Source organism: Myodes glareolus, chromosome 5, assembly GCF_982192425.1.
Source record: "Myodes glareolus chromosome 5, mMyoGla1.1, whole genome shotgun sequence".
Lineage (NCBI taxonomy): Eukaryota > Metazoa > Chordata > Mammalia > Rodentia > Cricetidae > Myodes > Myodes glareolus.
The window spans coordinates 68,928,682-68,949,805 of NC_142030.1; the positions used below are offsets into that span (position 1 = coordinate 68,928,682).

The following is a 21,124-nucleotide window of genomic DNA, read 5'->3' on the forward strand; positions in this document are numbered from 1 at the left end:
GTTAATTTTATGCCCTTTCATGGCTAGAACACTCATCTTCATCTCTCTAAAGCATAATCTCACATGTGTCATCTGCAAGATACTATTGGAGCTTGAAAAGAAAATATTAACTTTATATTTTTATATGCCTAGCTTGTTTAAAGTATATGTTTTAATATTCTTAACAGAGATTAGTAAAGCAATGTCCTTGTAATGGATTGCCTAGGGCATTGCCTTAAGCATCACAAATCCTGTGGAGCCTAGTTGATAATTATAATGTTTTGTGAGTACAGAATCAAAACAGTGATTTAGATTCAGAGAGACTTCATCCAGACTTTGAATAAACCTTATGTGTATTCCCTTGTACATTGCTCAATGTACCCGCTTTATGCTTGGAATCACCTACTAGATGCAATGATCAATAATGGATTTCCCTCTTCTCTTGGCAAAGGCTTTGGAAATACCATAGTCTTAATACTGACATAATCATTAAAAGCAAACAATCAAAACGATTAGTATGGGTTAGTCCGAGGATGACTAGTTGCATGACTTTATTAGTTTCTTTTTCAAAGGATGATTTTTTTTCCTCCTAGCACGTGTAGAACTTTTGGAAGCATCTTATTCAGATATTTTCTCAGCAACCCTCAGATAGGTCTGATTATTCTTGTGTATGGTGCAGTGGGAGACTGAGAGAGGTAAGAAGCAGTATAAAGCAGATGCCAAAACCCTAAGAGGCTTGGTCTGACATTTTTAGGTGCTGTTGTTTTCCAAAATCAATACTGCTGTGTATCCTGCAAAGTGGATCTATGAACATCTGGTATCTTGTGGAGTTGGCCACTCCTGTGTATTTGCTACTGCGGATCTCTTGGTTGCTCACTGAGAATAAAGATGCTTACCTCCCAATGTAAAGTTTTATCTCAACTTTCTGTATAATTCTGGTGACTTAATTGCCTTTGTGGACAGTCCATTTTGGGTTCCAATCTACTTTTTTCACATTTTCTTATGGCTGTACTTGCCCAGAATTGTTCTCCTCCAGATTAGTAAATTCCACAAAATTCTATGACCATATTTTCTAGGCTTTAAGCTTTTTACACACTTTCTCTAACATCTGGATGGATAAATACATACATAGCATACATACATACACATGTATTATTATTTTGTGTTTATGGGTTTTTTGCCTGCATGCATGTCTGTATACCATATGCATGCAGTACTGCAGGGACCAGAAGAGGGCATCAGATCCCCTGGGACTTGAGTTACAAATGGTCATGAGCCACCATGTGGTGATGTGGATTGAATCTTGGTCCTCGGAAAAAGCAAACGGGTCTCTTAACCACTGAGTCATTACTCTAGCCCCCTATTATTCCAGTCATGTCACAACCTGTATTGATGTCTTTTTATCAGTCATTTTAATCATTTTGTCCCTGTACTTTCAATTCCTTTACCTCTATTGCTTTATATTGTGCTCACCTAGCAAACTCAGTGCTTCTTGTACCTTAGTGCCAACCTTCTGGACTGCCTCACATAACAATAGAGGAATTGGAACAGATACAGATTCACTGTTGTACCCTTAAGGAGGTCCTCAAAACTTTAGAAGGGGATTTGTTCTGTTACTTTTCTCTTTCTTTGCTAAGATCAAACTTGAGTATTCTGGGAAGGTCCTGACTATTGAGCTATCCCTGCCATCACTCTTGAATTCTTTAAAACCCTGCCCCTTTCTTAAAACTCTGCACCCATTATTTAACCACTTTCTTTACAAATAAAAAGTAAGGCAGACAGTTCAGATGGTAAAGTGCTTACTGTGGAAACATGAGGACCGAGTTCAGATCCCGGTACCCATATAGAAACTGAGCGTGATGATGCCCTCTGTAACCCCAGAACTGGGGAGCAGAGACAAAACATCTTGAGGACTTGCTAGCTAGCTAGTCTAGCTGAAATATAAACTTGGATTCTGTGATAGACCCTGCCTAAAAACAATAATAATGTGCTGTTTTTTAATAATGAATTTTATTTTAAAAAATAAGGTGAAGGACGAGGGAGATGCCACACTGAGTAAAGTACTTGCCACCTAAGTGTGAGGACCTGGGTTCAAATCTTTGGAACCTACGTAAAGCTAAATGCAGGAGTGCATGTGTTGTAGGGGAAAATATGAAAGCCTGTCTCAAACAAGGTAGAAGACAAGGAGTGATCCCTGATCAGTCTATCTTTCCTGTCCACCACATTCACACTATGAAATTTGAATGGCCTCATCACACTCACAAATATATGTGTATGCACATACACATTGTGTACAAACACACACACATATATAGAGTGTGGTAGAAAGGGAAAGAATGAGTAAAAATAAGGCGAGAAGTGATTGAGCAATTCTAATGTCAGCCTCTGCTTCCTATAGGCACTCACATGAAAGATACACTCAGGGACACATACCCCCACCCACCCACATGATAAATAATTTAGAAAAATGCAACCACCTATTCTGGTTGACCTGTAATATACATATCTATGCTACCTCTTTTCCAACTGTCTATAGATATTCCTTATTTTCCTCTATAACACTGCTTGAATTCAGTTTTCTGAGGCTTGTTTCAGTAATGATTTCCTCAGAGAGCAAATGAATAAATAGATTTGAACCAGTTTAGTGTTCTTAGCAAGTCATTCCTTTCAAACCAAAAGAAAATAAGCAAGTTTTTTTAAAAAAAAAAAAACTATAGCCTTCTCTTTTTTCATTTATGTCAGGACTCCTTCCCAGGTAGAGAGAGGAGTTTATAAAAAGACACAATGTCTATGCATGCCTTTATTAAGAGATTACAGGAACCTTCAAAAGCAGGAACAAAATTAAAATATTGTTTGAAAGCATGAAAAAGGGTAGACCTTCAAGAAAAAATTGTACAGAAAGAATTGCAGTGTCCCAAGGACAAATGTGATTTCCACTTCGGAGGTAGAAGGTCAAGGAAGAGCCAGCAGTGTAGACAAAGAGAAGGCAACTATCATGGGAAGATATTGTGGTTTGAGTGTGAACTGCCCCTCACAAGCTCATGTTTAACCCTTTGTTTCTGAGCTGGTGGTGCTGTTTTGAGAAACTGTGGATCCTACAGGAGATGGGTAGCACAGACAAGCCACTGGGGGTGGACTTTTAAGGGTTCACTTGGCCCCTAGTTGTAGCCTACTTTTCTCTGCTTCCAGTTTTGGATGTGAACAGCCTCCCTCACACTGCTCTGCCATTTCTTCCTTCTGCACTCAAATCTGAATCCTTGCACTGAAACAAATCTTCCTTCCTGCTTCTGTCAGGGATTTTGGTTATCATGATATAAAAGTAAGAGCATTGGAAAGACTGTGGCTGCACTAGAAAATGCTATTAGATAAGACTTAAGGCTGTAAATGAAATATATACAAGACTAGGTTTATTAGTATTTCTCTTTTGCTGTGGTGTTTAAAAGACCTCTGATCTCAGATCTAAAGTGGTAATTTGTGTCCAGAGGATAGATAGTGCTTCTTAGTTTACAAAGAAAAATAAATATCTATTCTTAGCAATGGAGAATTTTGAGTTATAGTTTAAAAATCTACTTTATGACTAAATATGCAAATATACAGCTATCCACCTTGTTTTGTTTTGCTTTTTTTCTTCCCAGACAGGATTTCTCTATGTAGCTCTGGCTGTCCTGGAACTTGCATTGTAGACCAGGCTGTCCTCAAACTCAGAGATACATATACCTGCCTCTGCTGGGATTAAAGGTGTGTGCCACTACACCTGGCTAGATCTTCAGATCTTATGTGTGCTTATGCACCTATGAGTGTGAATATGCAAATGTTTAAATCATTTAAGTGTTTTTAAACAAACAATATTTGTCTTCTTTTAATCTATTTTTTAAATACTTTTTCTGATTGATTTTTAAAATGTTGATTGTGTTTCACTAAATTTTGGGGGTTTTGTTATTTTTGTTTTTGTTTTAAGACAAGGTGTCACTGTGCAGTTCTGACTGGCTTGGAACTTGCTATATTGACCAGGCTGGCCTCAAACTCACAGGATTAGGCTGTCTCTGACGCCCTAGTGCTGGAATTAGAATGTATCCAACCTAAATTAGTCTTGAACATTGCTTTTGATCCATATTGGGTTGCAGGATTCAGTTTGAAAAATAATATCATTGAGTAGATCAACTTTCAAAAATTATTTTGGGTTGGCTATTATTAAATTTTTTGGATGCTGTAAGATAATAACTTATCTATGTGTATTGGCAGGGCCATTGGGGTACAAATTGATAGTCACTGACTGAGTTTTTGCAAGGTCAGTAAGGGGTAAGTAATGTGATTGGACATGATTGGAAGACAAGAAATAGAATTTGGCAAGTGTAGACAGTATCACTTTCCTCCCTAGTTAGCTGCTTTCTGCATAGCAGATTGTCTTATAGACTGCAGTGTTCAGGCACTCATGCCTGAGAGAAGACATAAGTAACTAGTGAGTTACCTTCTGGTAAGGGTTAAGAGAAGCTCTATTTGGCCCAAACCAGCCTCTGATACCGTCCTGACAGGGCTTTCTAGTGCTGGGTATAGTTGTGTGCGCCACCTATTTGAGCTTATTTATTAACTCACCTTCATCCACTAAGGTAGCACAGATTACTTAATACCTAAAAATGGTCAGTCTTTAAGTGACTTATATTCTAGATCCAAACATTTTACTACCTTTTGTCTTTCTAATCATACCAAAATTCCAAAAATAAATAAAATAATAAAGTGCTAATTCCATTAACTAATTACATTTTGAATTTTTAAAGTTTAGATTTTTGTTTAATTTTTTCTTTTGGCTTGTTTTTTGTTAGTTTTTCAAGACAGGATTTCTCTGTGTAGCCCTGGCCATTCTGGAACTTACTCTGTAGACCAGGCTGACCTCAAACTCAGAGATTCTCCTGCTTCTGCCTCCCGAGTCCTGGGATTAAGGGTGTGTGCCACCACCACCTGAATGATTTTGTTTAATTTTATCATTTTTAAAAACCATTTAACCTTCCTACTCCAACAAACACTTGCTTATAAAGAAGATTAATTCCTGGGCCTCTTAGGATTGTGCTTATTAAGAGTAAGAAGCTGTTTTCAGTTGAAAACCTGATGTAAATTACTTTTCTTATTTTTTACTCTCAGTTTTGTTTAATTTTAAAAGAACAGTTGTTTATATTTATAGAAAAATGTTTTTACAATTGAAAGACCATGGGGAAAGAAGGAACTTTTAAAAATGAGGGGCCCCAATTTTCAAGATGAACATAAATGAAAACAACCTCAATAAAATACTTGCAAGCCATATTCAATAGTACATTTTAAAAGATCATATGTGATCGAGTTAGTTTTATTACAGGAATGAAAGAATTTCAGCTTATGCAAATCAATAAGTGAAATACAGCATATAAATAAAATCACGTGATCATTTTGATAGATGTAGAAAAATTCCATTGATAATATTCCATATCCATCCTTCCATTATAAAAAGCCTGAATAAAACAATCTAATAATAGAAGGATCATACCTTGACATAAGGAAGGCAGAATATGACAGACCCTTTCATAGTTCATAGCCCATATAATAAATAGGGACAAATTGAGAGCATTTCCTCTAAAATGAGAGGTGACATTTATTCTTGTCACTCTTATTCAGTGTAGTGCTTAGAATCTTAGCCAGACCTTTAAGGCAAGAGAAAAGAAACGGGATGCAAAGAGAAAAGGAAGAAGTCCTTGTTTGCAGGTGATACAGTCCTACACTGGAAAGATTTTAAAGACTCTATGAGAAGCAATATAATCAACCTACTAAGTGTCTGGGTAGTCTTAGTGGGTAGCGGGGCCATATCTGAGGGTCAAGAATGGTCTCTACTTGGTGAATAGCTCCTTGTCAAGAGTTTAATTGAATACTTGCGTTATCAGGTGTGCAGGTGCATACCAGGTGCTAGGGACTGTATTTATTTGCTCCAATGAAGCTACCTTATCCAGAAGCGCAGCTGCTATGGGAGAGAACACTTGCTTAAGTTAACAATAAAATCTGTATTTCCCAAGAGTCATCCAACTCTGTACAAAGTAAAGCGTTATGTTAAGTGGTAGTTTGTATAGGCATCACTATCCATTTGTCTTTCAACTGTCTGCTGACACCTTTAAAGTTTTATTGTGATACTAGGAAGTTATAGGAACTTAGGCTTAGCTCCCTGTACCACACTGTTCTTACTTCTGGATCACAATCAGTACAGAAATCCTACTTGCAGCCTAAAGTCTATTCCAGTTACCCATTTTAGAACTGAGAAAGTTGTCATAGGATGAGTCAGTAACCCAGCTTTCTACTATGAGCCAAACCTGGACGAGCACTTGATGGCTTGAGCACCTATGGTTAGTGTGATTGTTAAGTTGCAGTAGTGTTTGGAGAGTCTGGAAATTTGTGTCAGTGCGTTGTTATTGTAGACATAATTTTAAGATAGCCTTCAAGCACAGAATGCCTGCTAGAAGAGAGTTTTTTCAGGAATAATTAAGGTTTCAAATCAATTGCTTTTAAGTAATGGCACTTAACCCAGGTTAGCCCAACCTGGCTAGGTGAATCCTTAAAAGTGACTTAGTTAGCCCTGCATCCAAAGTAGAGAAGGACTTGAAGTGAGAGTTTCTCTGTTGGTAACTTTGAAAATGTGGAGAGGTAAAAGTGATCTCTGTGACTAAAAGTGACCCTCTAGTGACATTCAGTAGAGACCTCAGTCTTACAACTGCAAACAACTAAATTCAGCTACATCCCAGGAAGTGTGACAGAGGATCCCAAACTCTAGAAGGTCCTGAGAACTGTACTGGCAAGGAACCCAGCTACATCATGCTTGGTTTGTTTATGCCATTAAGTTTATGCTGGTTTGTTATATAGTAATAGGAAACCAATACAAAAGCTGGTGCCTGGGAATTTTAGAAATGTCTGGAAGTTTCCTTTTCCACAAACCACAGTCACCCTAGAAGATGGCCACTAGGCCCTTTGAAGAAGGGTTGGGGAAAGATTTAACAATATATTCCTGTGGAAGTGGCAAGAGAGAGCAGCCTGCTGTGTTTCAGTAAGGGGTCTCATTGTTGTGAATTACCTCTAGGTCTGGAAACGAGATCAGTTGACTAAACTCAACTGTCTGCCACTAGACTGTGCAGACTTTACAGTGATAAAGCAATAGTCTAATAGTTTGCCCCTTTGTTTCATTCCTATGACAAACCTTTATCGATTAACCTTAGCTGAAAATCCTGTGGGCTAAACTGTTCTTGTTCGTGATTCACTCAGTTACCTTTTATGACAAGCACACCCACTTTGTTTTGGGGGTTAAATGCTTCCATCTGGTCTTTCTCTTCAGGGTCCTTTTGTTGCCACTAAAATCAGTGAGCCCTAATGGCTTCATCTGGGCCTGTTCTGCAGTGGACAGCAGACTCAGAGCTCTTCAAAGAGGAAGGCGCTTTCCTCAGTGACTTACTCCCTACCTGCCCTAGTTAAGGGGGTTTCTGGGCCTCCCGGGAGAGAATGGAGTTGGTTTTAGAGATGGGGAGCGTGATCTCTTGGATCTAAAAACAGACCCCAGATAAATGAAACTATTAGGATGGATTAAATTAATTTGAAAAGAACACTGAAACCTGATTTTAGTTTTCAGTATAGTTTAAAATTATAAGATATACATAAAATATAAATTATTAAACATAAAATGAAAGTCAGGTGGTTAAGGATAGAGATGAATCTTGGAAGCATCCAATAGAAATAACTTCTGAGAAAGAGAATTGTGTAAATTATGAAAGAAACAGCAGTGCCAACGAATATAAAAATACTAATACTACACTTCAGTGTGTATGACAGTCTCCACAACAGAGAAGTCTAGAACTCTGAAAAAAATGATAACTCCTTCTTATTGCTATTGTCTAATTACCATCGTTATTTACTGAGCGCTGGCTGTGCCCCATGGCATTTTTATGCTGCGCTTAAACTTTACAAGTACTTTTTAGGAGAGTTGTATTTTTTTTCACCTATGAAAGGCTTACAAAAGTTGAAAAATAAACTCAACTAAAATCATATGAATTAATAACAAATATTTGACCATAAATCTGCTTAATTCCATATACTAAAGTGTGATCATGGAATGTAAGATACAGTTATTTTAAAGTGTAATTAACCCTTCATACCAATGGAATCTGTGTCTATGAATTCAACCAGTATATTTAGAAAAAGAAATCAGGAGCGCAAAGTGCATAGCTCAGTGGTAGAGTACTTGACTAGCATGTATGAGACCCTAGGTTCCATCCTTACCATGGCAAATTGTGTGTGTGTGTGTGTGTGTGTCTTCTTTTAGCATAGCCCCCACCCTGATTTTGTTCCTAGGAAAAATTGCATCTATACTGAACATGTTCTTACGCTTTTTCATCTCTTCTTTAAACAATGCACTTCGACAACAGTTTATATTGTATTAATATTATAAGTCAGGGCTTAAATTTTTTTGGTTCATGACACCTTTTTACCTCCACCGTTTTTACCTGACTTAGAGTATATAAAATTGGGTTATAGATCACACACTTACTAGTAAAAATAATAATTGTACTTGGTTTCATTTCACCATTTATTAAGGATAAATACAAATTTGCATACTAGCGAGGTGGATGTGCTTATTTACTTTTATCTAACTAATTGAATCTTTGCTGATTCTTTGATATTGTAGAAAACAGCCCCTTTATTATTTTTTAGAACTGATCAATAGTTTATAATTGTCTTTAATGACAATTTATAATGACTTTATAATTGTCAATAATGAGAATGCTTGTTTCTCATTAAATGTGTAATAAGAATGGCAGCAAATTTATAAGGCTTATTTCAGAAATTGTTAGAATTATTTTATTAATCTCAAACCAAAATTATCTTATGATATTTTAAAATTATGAATTTGCCAACTTGGTCTACAGAACAAGCTCCAGGAATCCAGAACTGCACACAGAGACCCTGTTTTAAAAACAACAACAAAAATAAATATTTTTCTCTCAAAAAAAAGGAAAACAAAAAAAAAACAAGCAAAAGCCAGTAAGACAAAAATACCAAAACAAAACAAAAGGCCCAGGAGAAAACTTGGAATCTGTTCTGTGTTGGCCAACTGCTTCTTTCTGTGCACGGGGCTTGCCTTGGAGTGTGGCTAATGTGTCTACCCCGTGACACTGCCTAGGAGAAAACTCATTTTCCCTTTCCCAGCAAGCATCAATTGAAATAGCCTGTTGGTTGGGGGTGGGCTTTGTATATGTTTCTCCTTCTCAATTTGTAGAGCAACATAGTTTTTTTATATATAATCAAAATTAAACATAAGAATTTTTGAAACTGTCTCCAGACATTTCAGATAATCAGTTATAACTCTTATGTTTAAAACTTTGAGAAAGTTATTTTTGGTTAAACATTTTAAGATATTTACAGTAAATGCTTCTAAAGAATGATTTTTAACTCTATTCTTCCATTTGTTAACTATTTAGTTAAAATTCCAAAGAAGGGTTTAAAAATGAGCTACTGTTTTAGGCACAGCTTTTAATGAAGCTACTGATTTTTCTGATATCATAAAACATCATCTCATTGGTGCTCTGATGGGGACTGTGAGTGCCTCCCTGTGAAACACTTAGTAAAAGTGATATGTTCGCCACCATTTTTTTTTTTTTGCCATAAATTCAACTTCTCTCACACAGTGTTGCTCCAGCACCATCTATACAGACACTCGTACCATATTTTCACTGGAGAAAGCTCCATTTGTGAGGAGTTTAGCTCTCTGGTGACATTCCCCCTTCCTGATGGGTGGTGAAACAATAATCTCTCACACATAGTTCCTTCATAAACATACTTACATAAAAAACAATTCTATTCTTTCAGAAATAGATGTTTCATCTAGCTGAATTACAAACTTTGGGTTGTTTATATGCTTATAATAAACTGCTTTCATTAGTCATTACAAATTATAGAATTTTGTTTGGAAACAACTTGATTTGATAAAGAAATTTTATTAATTTCATACCTAAACTTTTTTAACCTGTGAACTACTCTGCCACCCCTGCCCCATGAGAGGGTTTCCCTGTGTAGCCTGGCTGTCCTGGAACTCCTTCTGTAGACCAGGCTGGCCTCAGACTCATAGAGATCCACCTGCCTTCTGTCTCCAGAGTGCTGGGATTAAAGGTGTGAGCCACCACTGTCCAGCCAAAACTATACATTATATTCATTCAAAATAGCAGCAGGTAACACAAGATCTCCTTTCATGTAATACTTTTTAGGTTTTGGAATTAAATAAGAAATTTCAAACAAGGAAACACTTCTAATTGACAACAAATTTCTCAAAACATTGTTTTTATTTATTTCAAGATTTGTTAAAAGTATTCAAATAATGCTGCTATAAACATAGTTTAGCACATATCCTTGTGGTATGACTGAGCATCCTTTGGGATCGTGGAACCAGTCCTTACTGGTACAACTGTATGTGTATAGCAGAAACACATGTATCCTTAACAGTCTAATTTTTAACACATATCTTAGTTTTAGTCTGTTTGGAACACCTGCTTTAGAGAAATGGTGAGGTACAATGGGAAATATGGCAATCAGAGCTTTGATTCTACTTCTGTTTTTGTATGAAGTTGTAAACACAGGAACATTTCTCTAAACATTTTGTAAAATTACATTTATTTAGTGTTTGTTTGTATGCTTCAGTGTGTTTGTGGAGGCCACATTACAATTTGGGGGAGTTGGTTCTTTCTTTCCACAATGTGGGTCTTAGGGATTGGACTCGGGCTGTCAGACTTTTGCAGCAAGTCCCTCTGGCCCTTTTGCTGGGCCTTCAGAAATATATCTTATATAGAGCTCTTTTGAAATAAGATACATAAAAGAAAATTTATTTTAATTTTTTTATTTAGATGCTGGGGTTGAATCCCAGGGCTTCATGCATGCAGAGAAACACTTTAATAACTGGACTATATCCCTAGCCCCAATGTTTACTATTTTATAATATGTAATTTTAAGTATAGTCACGTTGTTGTACAATCATCACTATCTAATTCCAGAACATTCTTATCATTTCTCAAAGACATACTACTCCTTATTCCTGCTCGCAGTCACTCTACCTTCTCTTTCCCTGGCTACTGCCAGCTGCTAATTCCCTATTTTGGACAGTTCATCTAAGTGGAGTCATATCATACTTGGGGGTGGGGTTGTCTGTCTTATTTCACTTAACATACCTTTAAGGCTTATCCACGTTGTAGCATAAATTGATACTTACTCTTCTGTATGGCTGATACTCCATTTTGTATATATGTTTGTATATCCACACACTATCTTTTGTTTATCCACTCATTACTTGATAGATATTTGGCTGGTATAATAACTTGTTTATATTGTATGCAAGGTTTTCTGTGAATGCCTTATGTTCAGTTATCTTACATATATACCTAGCATGGGTGTTCTGATCATATGGTAAATTCTGTGTTTGTTTTCCAAATTCATAATATTTGTACTGTTTTATGTTTTCACTCTTAGTGACTGCACATTTCTTTAGTCTATGAAAATAGGTGCAGTAACAGTTTTGCAGGGAGTAAAATATGAGGTAGAATGTACAGATGTTGTGCCAAAATGTTTTCTTCCATCTGGTTCTATATATCATGTGTAATATTTTTCCTAGAAATTCTAGGGAAGAAAATTAGAATTCAGTAAAAACAAAAACAATTCAAAATTGAGAGCACTTGTCACTTCTTTTTTATATAAGATTAGAAGATGAGTATACTTTATTTTATTTTTAGATTTTTAAAAAGTTTTTATATGTTTGGGTGTTTTGTTCACATGTATATCTTTAACCTGATTGGACAATGCCCTTTCCTTACAGAGAAGCTGGCAGAAGCTCAGCGCAGGTTTGCTACACTTCAGAATGAGCTTCAGTCTTCCCTGGATGCACAGAAAGAAAGCATTGGTGTCACTACATTGCGACAACGCAGAAAGCCAGTCTTCCACCTGTCCCATGAGGAGCGTGTCCAACATAGGAATATTAAAGACCTTAAGCTGGCCTTCAGCGAGTTCTACCTCAGCCTCATTCTGCTGCAGAACTATCAGGTGCTTAGATTACCCTAGGGAGTGGCATTTTAAAGTAAACTCAGTAAGTGGAATTACCTTGATTTACACTGAGTCCCCCAAAGGTGACATCATCTTTATTCTTGGGGTTCTTGTTAGAGTTTAGATGTCTTTGTTGGCCAAAAACCAGGCATTAGCAGGATTAAAACTATTAAGGCTAATAGTTTTTAAGCTACACACATGCGCACACACACACACACACACACACACACAGAGAGACTTTTGTAGGGCGGAGGAGATGGAAGTGCGAGCACCAGAGTTCAGGTTCCCAGAGCCCACGTTAAAGCCAGGCCGGCATGGCAGCCACCTGTAATTTACACATACAGGAAGGAGATGGGAAGTCCTAGAGAATATAGGTAGCCAGACTAGCAGAAGCGAAGAGCTCTTGACTCAGCAAGACAGCCTGCCTCAGTAATATAAAGTGGATAGCAAGTGAGGAAGACACCCAACACCAACTTCAAGTCTCCACGCACATGTACACTTAGTTAAAAAACAAGTCATGCGCTATTTATGGGTACCTTAGGCTAAGAGAATAGCAGTTTGCTTACTATTTGAAGTGTAGTGATGAATAAAAATAAATGTCTATCAAAATGTTAGCTGTGAGGTCTTTATATTCCTAATGCATAGCTAAAGTTCAGAAAAGCATTGGATCTTTCTGAGGCAGACATTAAGAAAAGAAAAGCAACTGGACAGCTAACATTTTTGCAAGTTTGCCATAATAAAACAAAAAAGCTGAACATTTTAGCTTGCTACCAAAAGAATCCCAGTTTTGTAAGTGGAGACTGCTCTTTTCGTTTCCCGCCCGCCCTGACCCAAATAATCACACAAAAACTATATTAATTACATTGTTTGGCCTATTAGTTCAGGCTTCTTACTGACTAACTCTTACATTTTAAATTAGCCCATTTCTATTAATCGGTGTATCGCCACAAGGCTATGGCTTACTGGGTAAGGTTCTGTTCTGGCATCTTTCTCCTTCTGCAGCTACATGGCATTTCTTAGACTCTACCTACTCTCTTTATATCTCCTCCAGCCTGGCTATATTCTGCCCTGCTATAGGCTGAAACAGCTTTTCTTATTAACCAATGGTAATAAAATATATTCATAGCATACAGAGGGGAATCCAACATCACAATTTTATTATTTACAGAATACAGTGTAACCATATCAAAAATAAATTAGGTCATGCTAGATATGTGTAAAGGTTAAATATATAGACTGCTATAGCACTCAATAGTTTTTACACCCAGTATGAAAAATGTGAACATCCATTAACCTTATATTAGGGTATTCATTTATTTGTAATTCGTTATAAGTTTGTTTATATAATTGTTATGAAAAACAATAAACAGGTTATGTTCAATAATAAATATTTACATCTCTGAGTCTGATGTACTACTTTGCATTTTATTCTCTAATATAACTTAAAATGAATGATTAGCACATTGCAGGATGATGGAACATCTAAAAAGTAAAAGTTATGCAATTAAAGTTTTACCTGTAGTGACTGGTGACACAGCTCAGTTTGTAGAGTGCTTGCCAGCAGGCATGAAACCCTAGGTTGGATCTGCATAAAACTGGGTGTGGAGGCACATGCCTGTAATTCTGGTACTAGGCAGATGGAGACATAGGAATCTAAAGTTGAAGATCATCCTCACGTACACGAGGTTGAAAGCAGCTTGTGTAGACTTTAAGACTCTGTCTCAAAAGAATACATAAAAAGATTTTCCCTGAAGTGTTGCAATTTTAATATACAAAGTACTAGAAATGCCCTATCTTCAATGATCTCAATTGTTAATATGTATGCTTTTCCCATCGCTTTCATAATTTTTTTGGCAGTTTAGTAGTTTGTCAAAGAAGAACCCAGTTGAGAAATAATTCAGCAGAAAAGTAATAACATAAGAGAAATAATTGATAAGTCCTTTGTTTCTTTTATATACCCCAGGCTGATTTAAACTTGACATCCTCCTACCATAGCCTTCTAAGTGCCAGGTTCATTATCTACACACCTAGGCCCCTTTTTTGACATTTTCCTCAAAGCTTTATAATTTGATTTTTTTAAAAGATTCATATTAATAACTAAATATTTAAAAGAAACAAAATGCTTTTCCACAGGTTTTAAAGTATTAATCTTGTGAGTTGGAGAGAGCATTCAATTGTTAAGAGCACTTGCTGCTCTTCTAGGGAACCTGAATTCATTTCCCAGTAGCCCTGTCACTACGCTCACAACTGTCAGTTGTTGTTGTCCTTTTCTGGCCTCCACAGGCACCTGTACATGTGTGACATTTAGTTACACAGACATATATACAAAAAAATAAAAATAAATCTTAAAAAAGTAATAGAAAATATCCACATTTCCAGCTTATTTTGTGTTGTTAAAAAACAAACAAACAAACAAAAAAAACAAGAACAAAAATGCTGCTTTGTATGCTCTGGAACTGGAGTTACAGACAGTTGTAAACTAAGAATTCAATCTAGGTCCCAGGTCTTCTGCAAGAACAAGGCTCTTAACTGCTGAACCATCTCTCTAGCCTCAATAGTAATTCTAAAAGTTCTGTTGTGGAGCTGCAAGGATGACCTGACTTCAGATTCCTAGCATCCAAGTAAAAAGGCCAGGTTTGACTACTCTGGCCTATAATCCCAGGACTGGGGAGGAAGGCAAGAGGATATCTAGGGTCAGTCTGGACAAATTTGAGCTCCAGGTGAAAGACCCTGTCTGAAGAAAGTAAGAAAGGTTGGAGAGCTGTAGAATATGATGCCTAAGATCACCTCTGACCACCTCTGCATCCACACACATGCATGAACACACACACTCACACCTGTTTCTAAGTGAGCTGTCTACTTACCCAAGAATAGTTCATGATCATGCATTATGGTATGAGGAATGTATTCTAACAAGTGAGCAAGAAACCTTATCAGCAAATACAGACAGGCTCTGGTTGGTAGATCTTACCTAGACTTGCAAATCTGTGGTTTTCTGCCTTTCAGATGATAGGCAAACAACAACTGAAGGTGAGAGTGTAGGAAAATACAGTATTTTGATTTTGTAGAAATTGAAGGAATGTCAAGCTCCTACCCATTGTCACCTGCCCTGTGCAATGGTTCTTTTCTGCTGACCTCCCCTGCTTACTTCCATCCCTAAATGGAGGAGGATGAAAGGAAAAACAGAGTCAAGAGAACTAGATGCATGTCCGTTGCACCTGCCTGGAGGAGTGAAAACACTCTCTTTACCACCCTTCATAGAGCAAAGAGTTAAAACAGATGAGTTCAGTGCATGATAAATGCAAAAAAAACCATTTTCTGAAAATACTCTTTTGGTCAAAGCAGGAAAACAATCTATTTTAAAATGGTTATATGTGGAAAGTTGGAAATGAAAATGTTCTGAGCTTAGAATTTTCATTAATTTACTTGGAAGAAAAATAACTGAGTTGTGTTTCCAGTAGGATTCTACCTTGGAACCAGTAAGTTACAGGAGAGCCTTATCCTGGTAGCAGTGAATGCTTCTAGGAGGTGCTGCTGTTCCCCAGGGTTCTCAGTATTGACTCAGTAAACTCTGTTGATGTCTGTTGCTTAATTGTTTTAATGTTCTCTAATGATCATAGAATGATAATTGCATTTCTCTTTTCTTCCTATAGAATCTGAATTTTACAGGGTTTCGAAAAATCCTTAAAAAGCATGACAAGATCCTGGAAACATCTCGTGGGGCAGATTGGCGAGTGGCTCATGTAGAGGTGGCCCCATTTTATACATGCAAGAAAATCAACCAGCTCATTTCTGAGACTGAGGTACAACACCTCTGCTTGCTTGCTGTATATGTTCAGTTTCATTTGTATGTATTTTAAAAAAATAACTCACTATTTTTCTTTTATAAATTGCTGGTTTAGATACCAGTGCTCTTACTGAGGTCTCTTCCCTTTTGCTTTATCAGTATCTTTATCAAGAGGCTATCAGAACAGTATACACATGTGTATTTATATGTATTGCTTTTATTTAGATTAATTTATGCCAAAACTTGACAATTCATCTTCTAGGCTGTAGTAACCAATGAACTTGAAGATGGTGACAGACAAAAGGCTATGAAGCGATTGCGTGTCCCTCCTTTGGGAGCGGCTCAGGTTAGTATCAACTTCTAGTGGCTTGTTTCCTTTTCCTTTTCTTTTCTTTTCTTTTCTTTTCTTTTCTTTTTTGTTGTTTGTTTGTTTGTTTGTTTGTTTGTTTGTTTTTCAAGACAGGGTTTCTCTGTGTAGCTTTGGAGCCTGTCCTGGAACTAGCTCTTATAGACCAGGCTGGCCTCAAACTCAGAGATCTGCCTGCCTCTGCCTCTCGAATGCTGGGATTAAAGGCGTGTGCCACCACTGCCTGTTTCCATTTTTCATACTTAATAATTAGTACAGCATTGTTGTTAACTGTTGTCATTACCTTAAATTTTTTAAGCCAGATTTTTTTTAAGTAATTGATATTATTATTTCTCTCATTACAAAAAAAAAATAGATTCAGGCATGGCGGCATATGTTTTAATCCAGTACTTAGGAGGTGAAGGCAGAATAACCATTAGTTCAAGACCAGCCTGGGTTATATAAGACCCATGTCAGAGAATAGAAAGAAGGAAGAAAAAATTAGATACAAGCTATCATATCATAATGAATTGCAGTATCTTACACCTATCTCTTAATGCTCCCCCTCAACTCCCTCTCCTGTTTGTTCTTATACACACTTGCTTCATGACAGTTGCCTTATCAACTAAGACGAAGTTTTTTGTTGTTGTTCATGATATGAGAAGTTTAGATGTACTGGGTTACCATATAGCTTTTTCCAAAATAGCAGTTTATACCCCAAGCAAAAGAGAGGAGGGGCTTATTAAATGCTATGTAAATATCTTTTGTCACATAAAGCATGTCTCAATAAATTAAAAAAATTATCATGGAGTATTTTCTGTTATCACAGTGTGTTGAAATTAATAATAAAGAACTTCTGTAACTTAATAACTGGCATGTTTAAAAAATTAGACTTGATGTCATATTTAACAGAAAAACACTGACACTTTCTTTACAAGACCAGGGACAAATTATATATTCAGTCTTAGGACTGTCATTAAACCTTTTCCTGGTGATTATAGCCAATGTGATAAGATCAGAAAAAGACATAGAAGGTATTCAGGTTAGAAAAAAAGATGAAAATACTGGAGGTTTTGTTGTTTGCTTGCTTGTTTATTGTTAGTAAATTGATGATCTCTGTAGAAAATCCAGTGATTTGTATAGCTACTAAGCTGATCAGGGAGTTAGCAAGCTTGCAGAATACAGCACCTGTTTACAAAGACTCAAGTGTATGCCTGCACATCAAGTACAGTTAAAAGTCAAAACTTTACTAATAATGCCACAGAAATAAGAAATGCAATAGTAATAATCCTGGCAAAAGAGCTGAAGAGTTTTACATTGGAAATTACAGAACATTGCTGAAATAAACTACAGATCACTTAAGTGAGAGCCAGTTGAATTATGAATGGGCTTATTATGTAAGTAAGCTCAGTGCTTTTAGGAAACCATTTTTTAATTTTAGTATAGCATAATCCATCTAAAATTATCTCAGTCAGGATATGGTATAAGGTGTGTGTGCACGTGTATGTGTGTGTATAAATTGGTAAGCTAGCTTTAAAATGCATGGATGGAAATGCAAAAAGCTTGCAATAGTCAGTACATCTTTGAACCAAATTAAAGGTTAAAATATTAGTACTACATGGTATAAAGAAGCTGCAGTAGAGTCAAGATAGGCAGACACTTCAAAGGAGCAGAAAGGAATCTAAAAATATGCAAAGATATGTATACGACTAATTTTCAATATAGGCATAAAGCGTGCTAGTGGCAAGAATAATGTTTTCAACAATTCAACAGTTGGATTCTCTATACAAAAAGAAAGCACAAGCCTTTATTTATATTTTATACCAGGGATTTCTAGACATAACATGGACCTAAGTTAAACCTGAAGCAACATTTTAGAAGAAAATATAGAAGACAGTCTTAGCATCTTTGGATGACTCAGAGACTTTTTAGAAATGGCATCAAAAGCACTTCATCAAAATTAAAAACAAATCTTCAAAAGACCCTGTTAAGGAGAATGAAGAATATTAAACTAGTATAAAATATTTATAAAACATGTCTAGTAAAAGGCATATTTTACTAAGAACATATAGAGAACTCCAGTAGTTAGCAAGGAGAAAATGACCTGAGTGTCATCAGAGCTAAGTGGAGAATGGGAGCATGGCAAGGTGTTCCACTCCAGTGGCCTGTCGAGACAAATTAAAACCAGAGAAATACTAACAGTAACCATAACCAAAATTCAGAGATTGACCATGCCTGTGAATGGAGGACCAGAATTCCATCTCATATGCTGCTGGTGGAGTAAATTATATAACCCTTTAGCATATAGTTGGGGAGTTTCCTAAACAGTTAAATGTGTGTCTGCCACATGACTGGCTATTATATTCCTAGATATTTATCTAAAATAATGCAAATATATGTCCACAAAGAAGTCTTCTAAATAAGTGTTCATAGCAACTTTATTTGTAGTAGCCTAAAATTAAGAAACAGCCTGTTTCTATCAGTAGGTAAGTGGATAAACAATTGTACTGTATCTTCTCAGCCTGAAAAATAATTTGTTGATACATGCCATACATAGGTAAAAAGAGAGAGAAAGAAGGCACCTTTTTTTTTTTCAAGTATACACTATCTGACTCTATTTACTTACTATTTTGGAAAATGTAAACCAGTAAACAATGACAAAAAGCATAGCATTTGTTGCCAGTCAAACTGGAAGTGGGGCAGGGAGGCTTGGGCAGGAAGTAAAGACAACAAAGGGGCATAAGGAAACTCTTAGGAGTAGTGACTGTGTTAGGGTATTTTTGTTGTTGTTGAGACAGGGTTTCCTATAGCCCAGACTGACCTCAAACTCACTATGTAGCCAAGATGACCTTGAACACCTGGTGCCTCTGCCTGAAGTGCTGGGAATATAGACATGTACCACCATGCCTTGCTCCATATATTGTCTTGACCGTCTTCATTATGATTGTGATTTCATAAATATCTATATATATTAAATCTTATAAAATCTTATCAAGTAAAATAATTTAGTGTGTGTTCAATTCATTGTATGCCTGTGTATTCAATAAAACAGTATTTAAAAAAATAGACATCACAGTCAAACTGATTGAAAGATAAAGAAAAAACTATAAAAACATCATAACAAACAGAAATTGTGTACATTAAGTGTATACAGTTTATTATGCTACTTATAGCAGAACAATACTTTAAAATGAGAAAAAGTAATTAAAAAAACTAAAGCACTTAAAAGTGTGCTTGGAGGAGACAGTCCTGCAGAAAACACAGAAGCGGTTACCTGGCGAGGAAGGAAGGTATGTGATGAGAGAGGGAAGGGCTTCAGGGTAGGATGGTATCTAAAGACTAGGATAGATACTATATATGTTCACTTTACCAGTTATTTCCAACATCCTAAATATATGACGTACATTCTTTTATGAATAGAATGTATTGTGCAATTTTTGTAGCATTTAAGAGAAGATAAATGACCATTTCCTAGATGCTTTCATTCAGAAACTAACACTACAGATACCTCCTGTGACAAGTAATGAGGGTTTTGATGCTTTGTGGGGGGATTAAAGGTGTGACCTCTCACCCTTCACTACATTAGAAAGCTGTAGGTCTGTCTATCTGTCCTTCTCTCTGTCCTTCGTCCCTTTATATTTAAAATCTAAGGAATTTTCTATTTGCTTTAGAAAAAAGTAATTTAAGATCAGTTATAGATATAAATCAATTTTTTTTTCTTCCTGAGTGAGGTAACCCAGCCCCAGAAAGATGAACATGGTATGTACTCACTCATAAAGTGGATACTAGCTGTAAAGCAAAGGATAACGAGCCTATAGACCATGATCCTAGAGAAGCTAAGTAACAAGGGGAACCCTAAGAAAACACACATAGACCCACCTGGAAATGAGGAAATAGACAAGATTGCCTAATAAAAATTGGGAGCGTGAGTGTGGGGGAAGAAGAGAGGGTGGTAGGGGAAGCGGGGGAGAACTTAAGGGAACGGGATATTCGAGATGGAGGAAGGACAGAGATGAAAGCAAGGAAAGATATTTTGATTGAGGGAGCCATTATGGGGCTAGCAAGAAACCTGACACTAGAAAAATTCCCCCAGGAATCCACAAGGATGACCCCAGCTAAGACCCTGAGCAATAGAGGAAAGGGTTCCCAAACTGAGTCCTGTAGTCAGACTGATGAATATCTTAAATATCACAATAAAACCTTTATTCCTCAACTAATGGAAACAGAGGCAGAGACCCGCAGCAGAGCTCTGGGCTGAGCTCCCAAAGTCCAGTTGAAGAGTGGGAGGACTGAGAGTATTAGCAGAGAGGTCAAGACCATTATGGGGACACCCCCTGAAACATCTTATCTGAGCTAACGGGAGCTCACCAAATCCAGCCGGACAGGGACGGAACCAGCATAGGGCCAAACTAGTCCCTCTGCATATGGATAAAATAAAATTATAATAAAGAAGGATACAACAAGTCTATTGCACTGGAGGTTTTAATATGCCCAATCTCTTAATAACTAGTATAGCTTAAAATGTTTCATTTAAGGGGCTAAAGAGATGGCCCAGAGGTTAGGAGTGCTTATTGTTCTTGCTGAGGACCCAAGTTTGGCTTCCAGGAAACTACATAGGAAACTCAAAACTATCTTAACTCCAGTTTCAGGTGGGTCTGATGTCATATGGCCTCTGTGGGTGCCTACACATACATGGTGCACATAAACTCACACAGACATGCATATATATAAATAAAAGAATAAGTAAATGTTTAAAATTTCTCACTTAAGTTTTTCTCAGTATAAGAGCATAACGTATTATCAGAAAGTAAGTATTCTTGTTTTTGCCATTGACTCTCATCATTCAGAGTACCAAAAAGTAAACTCTAATTGAGTAATTCTAACTAAAGAAATGTAGAGATAAATAAATTTTATAAAAACTAAATTGCATTCTA

General features: G+C 36.6%; 1 protein-coding gene across 2 annotated transcripts in view; it reads left to right on the forward strand.

The window, feature by feature from the left end:
• The window catches only part of Xpr1 (xenotropic and polytropic retrovirus receptor 1), a 150,805-nt gene that overhangs the window by 77,489 nt on the left and 52,192 nt on the right, over positions 1-21,124 (forward strand). For both annotated transcript variants that reach the window (XM_085688082.2, XM_048421693.3), the window contains exons 4-6: positions 11,834-12,057; positions 15,711-15,860; positions 16,107-16,190. In XM_085688082.2, coding sequence (XP_085544208.1) covers positions 11,834-12,057; positions 15,711-15,860; positions 16,107-16,190 — 458 coding nt within the window. The remainder of the gene's footprint in view (positions 1-11,833; positions 12,058-15,710; positions 15,861-16,106; positions 16,191-21,124) is intronic.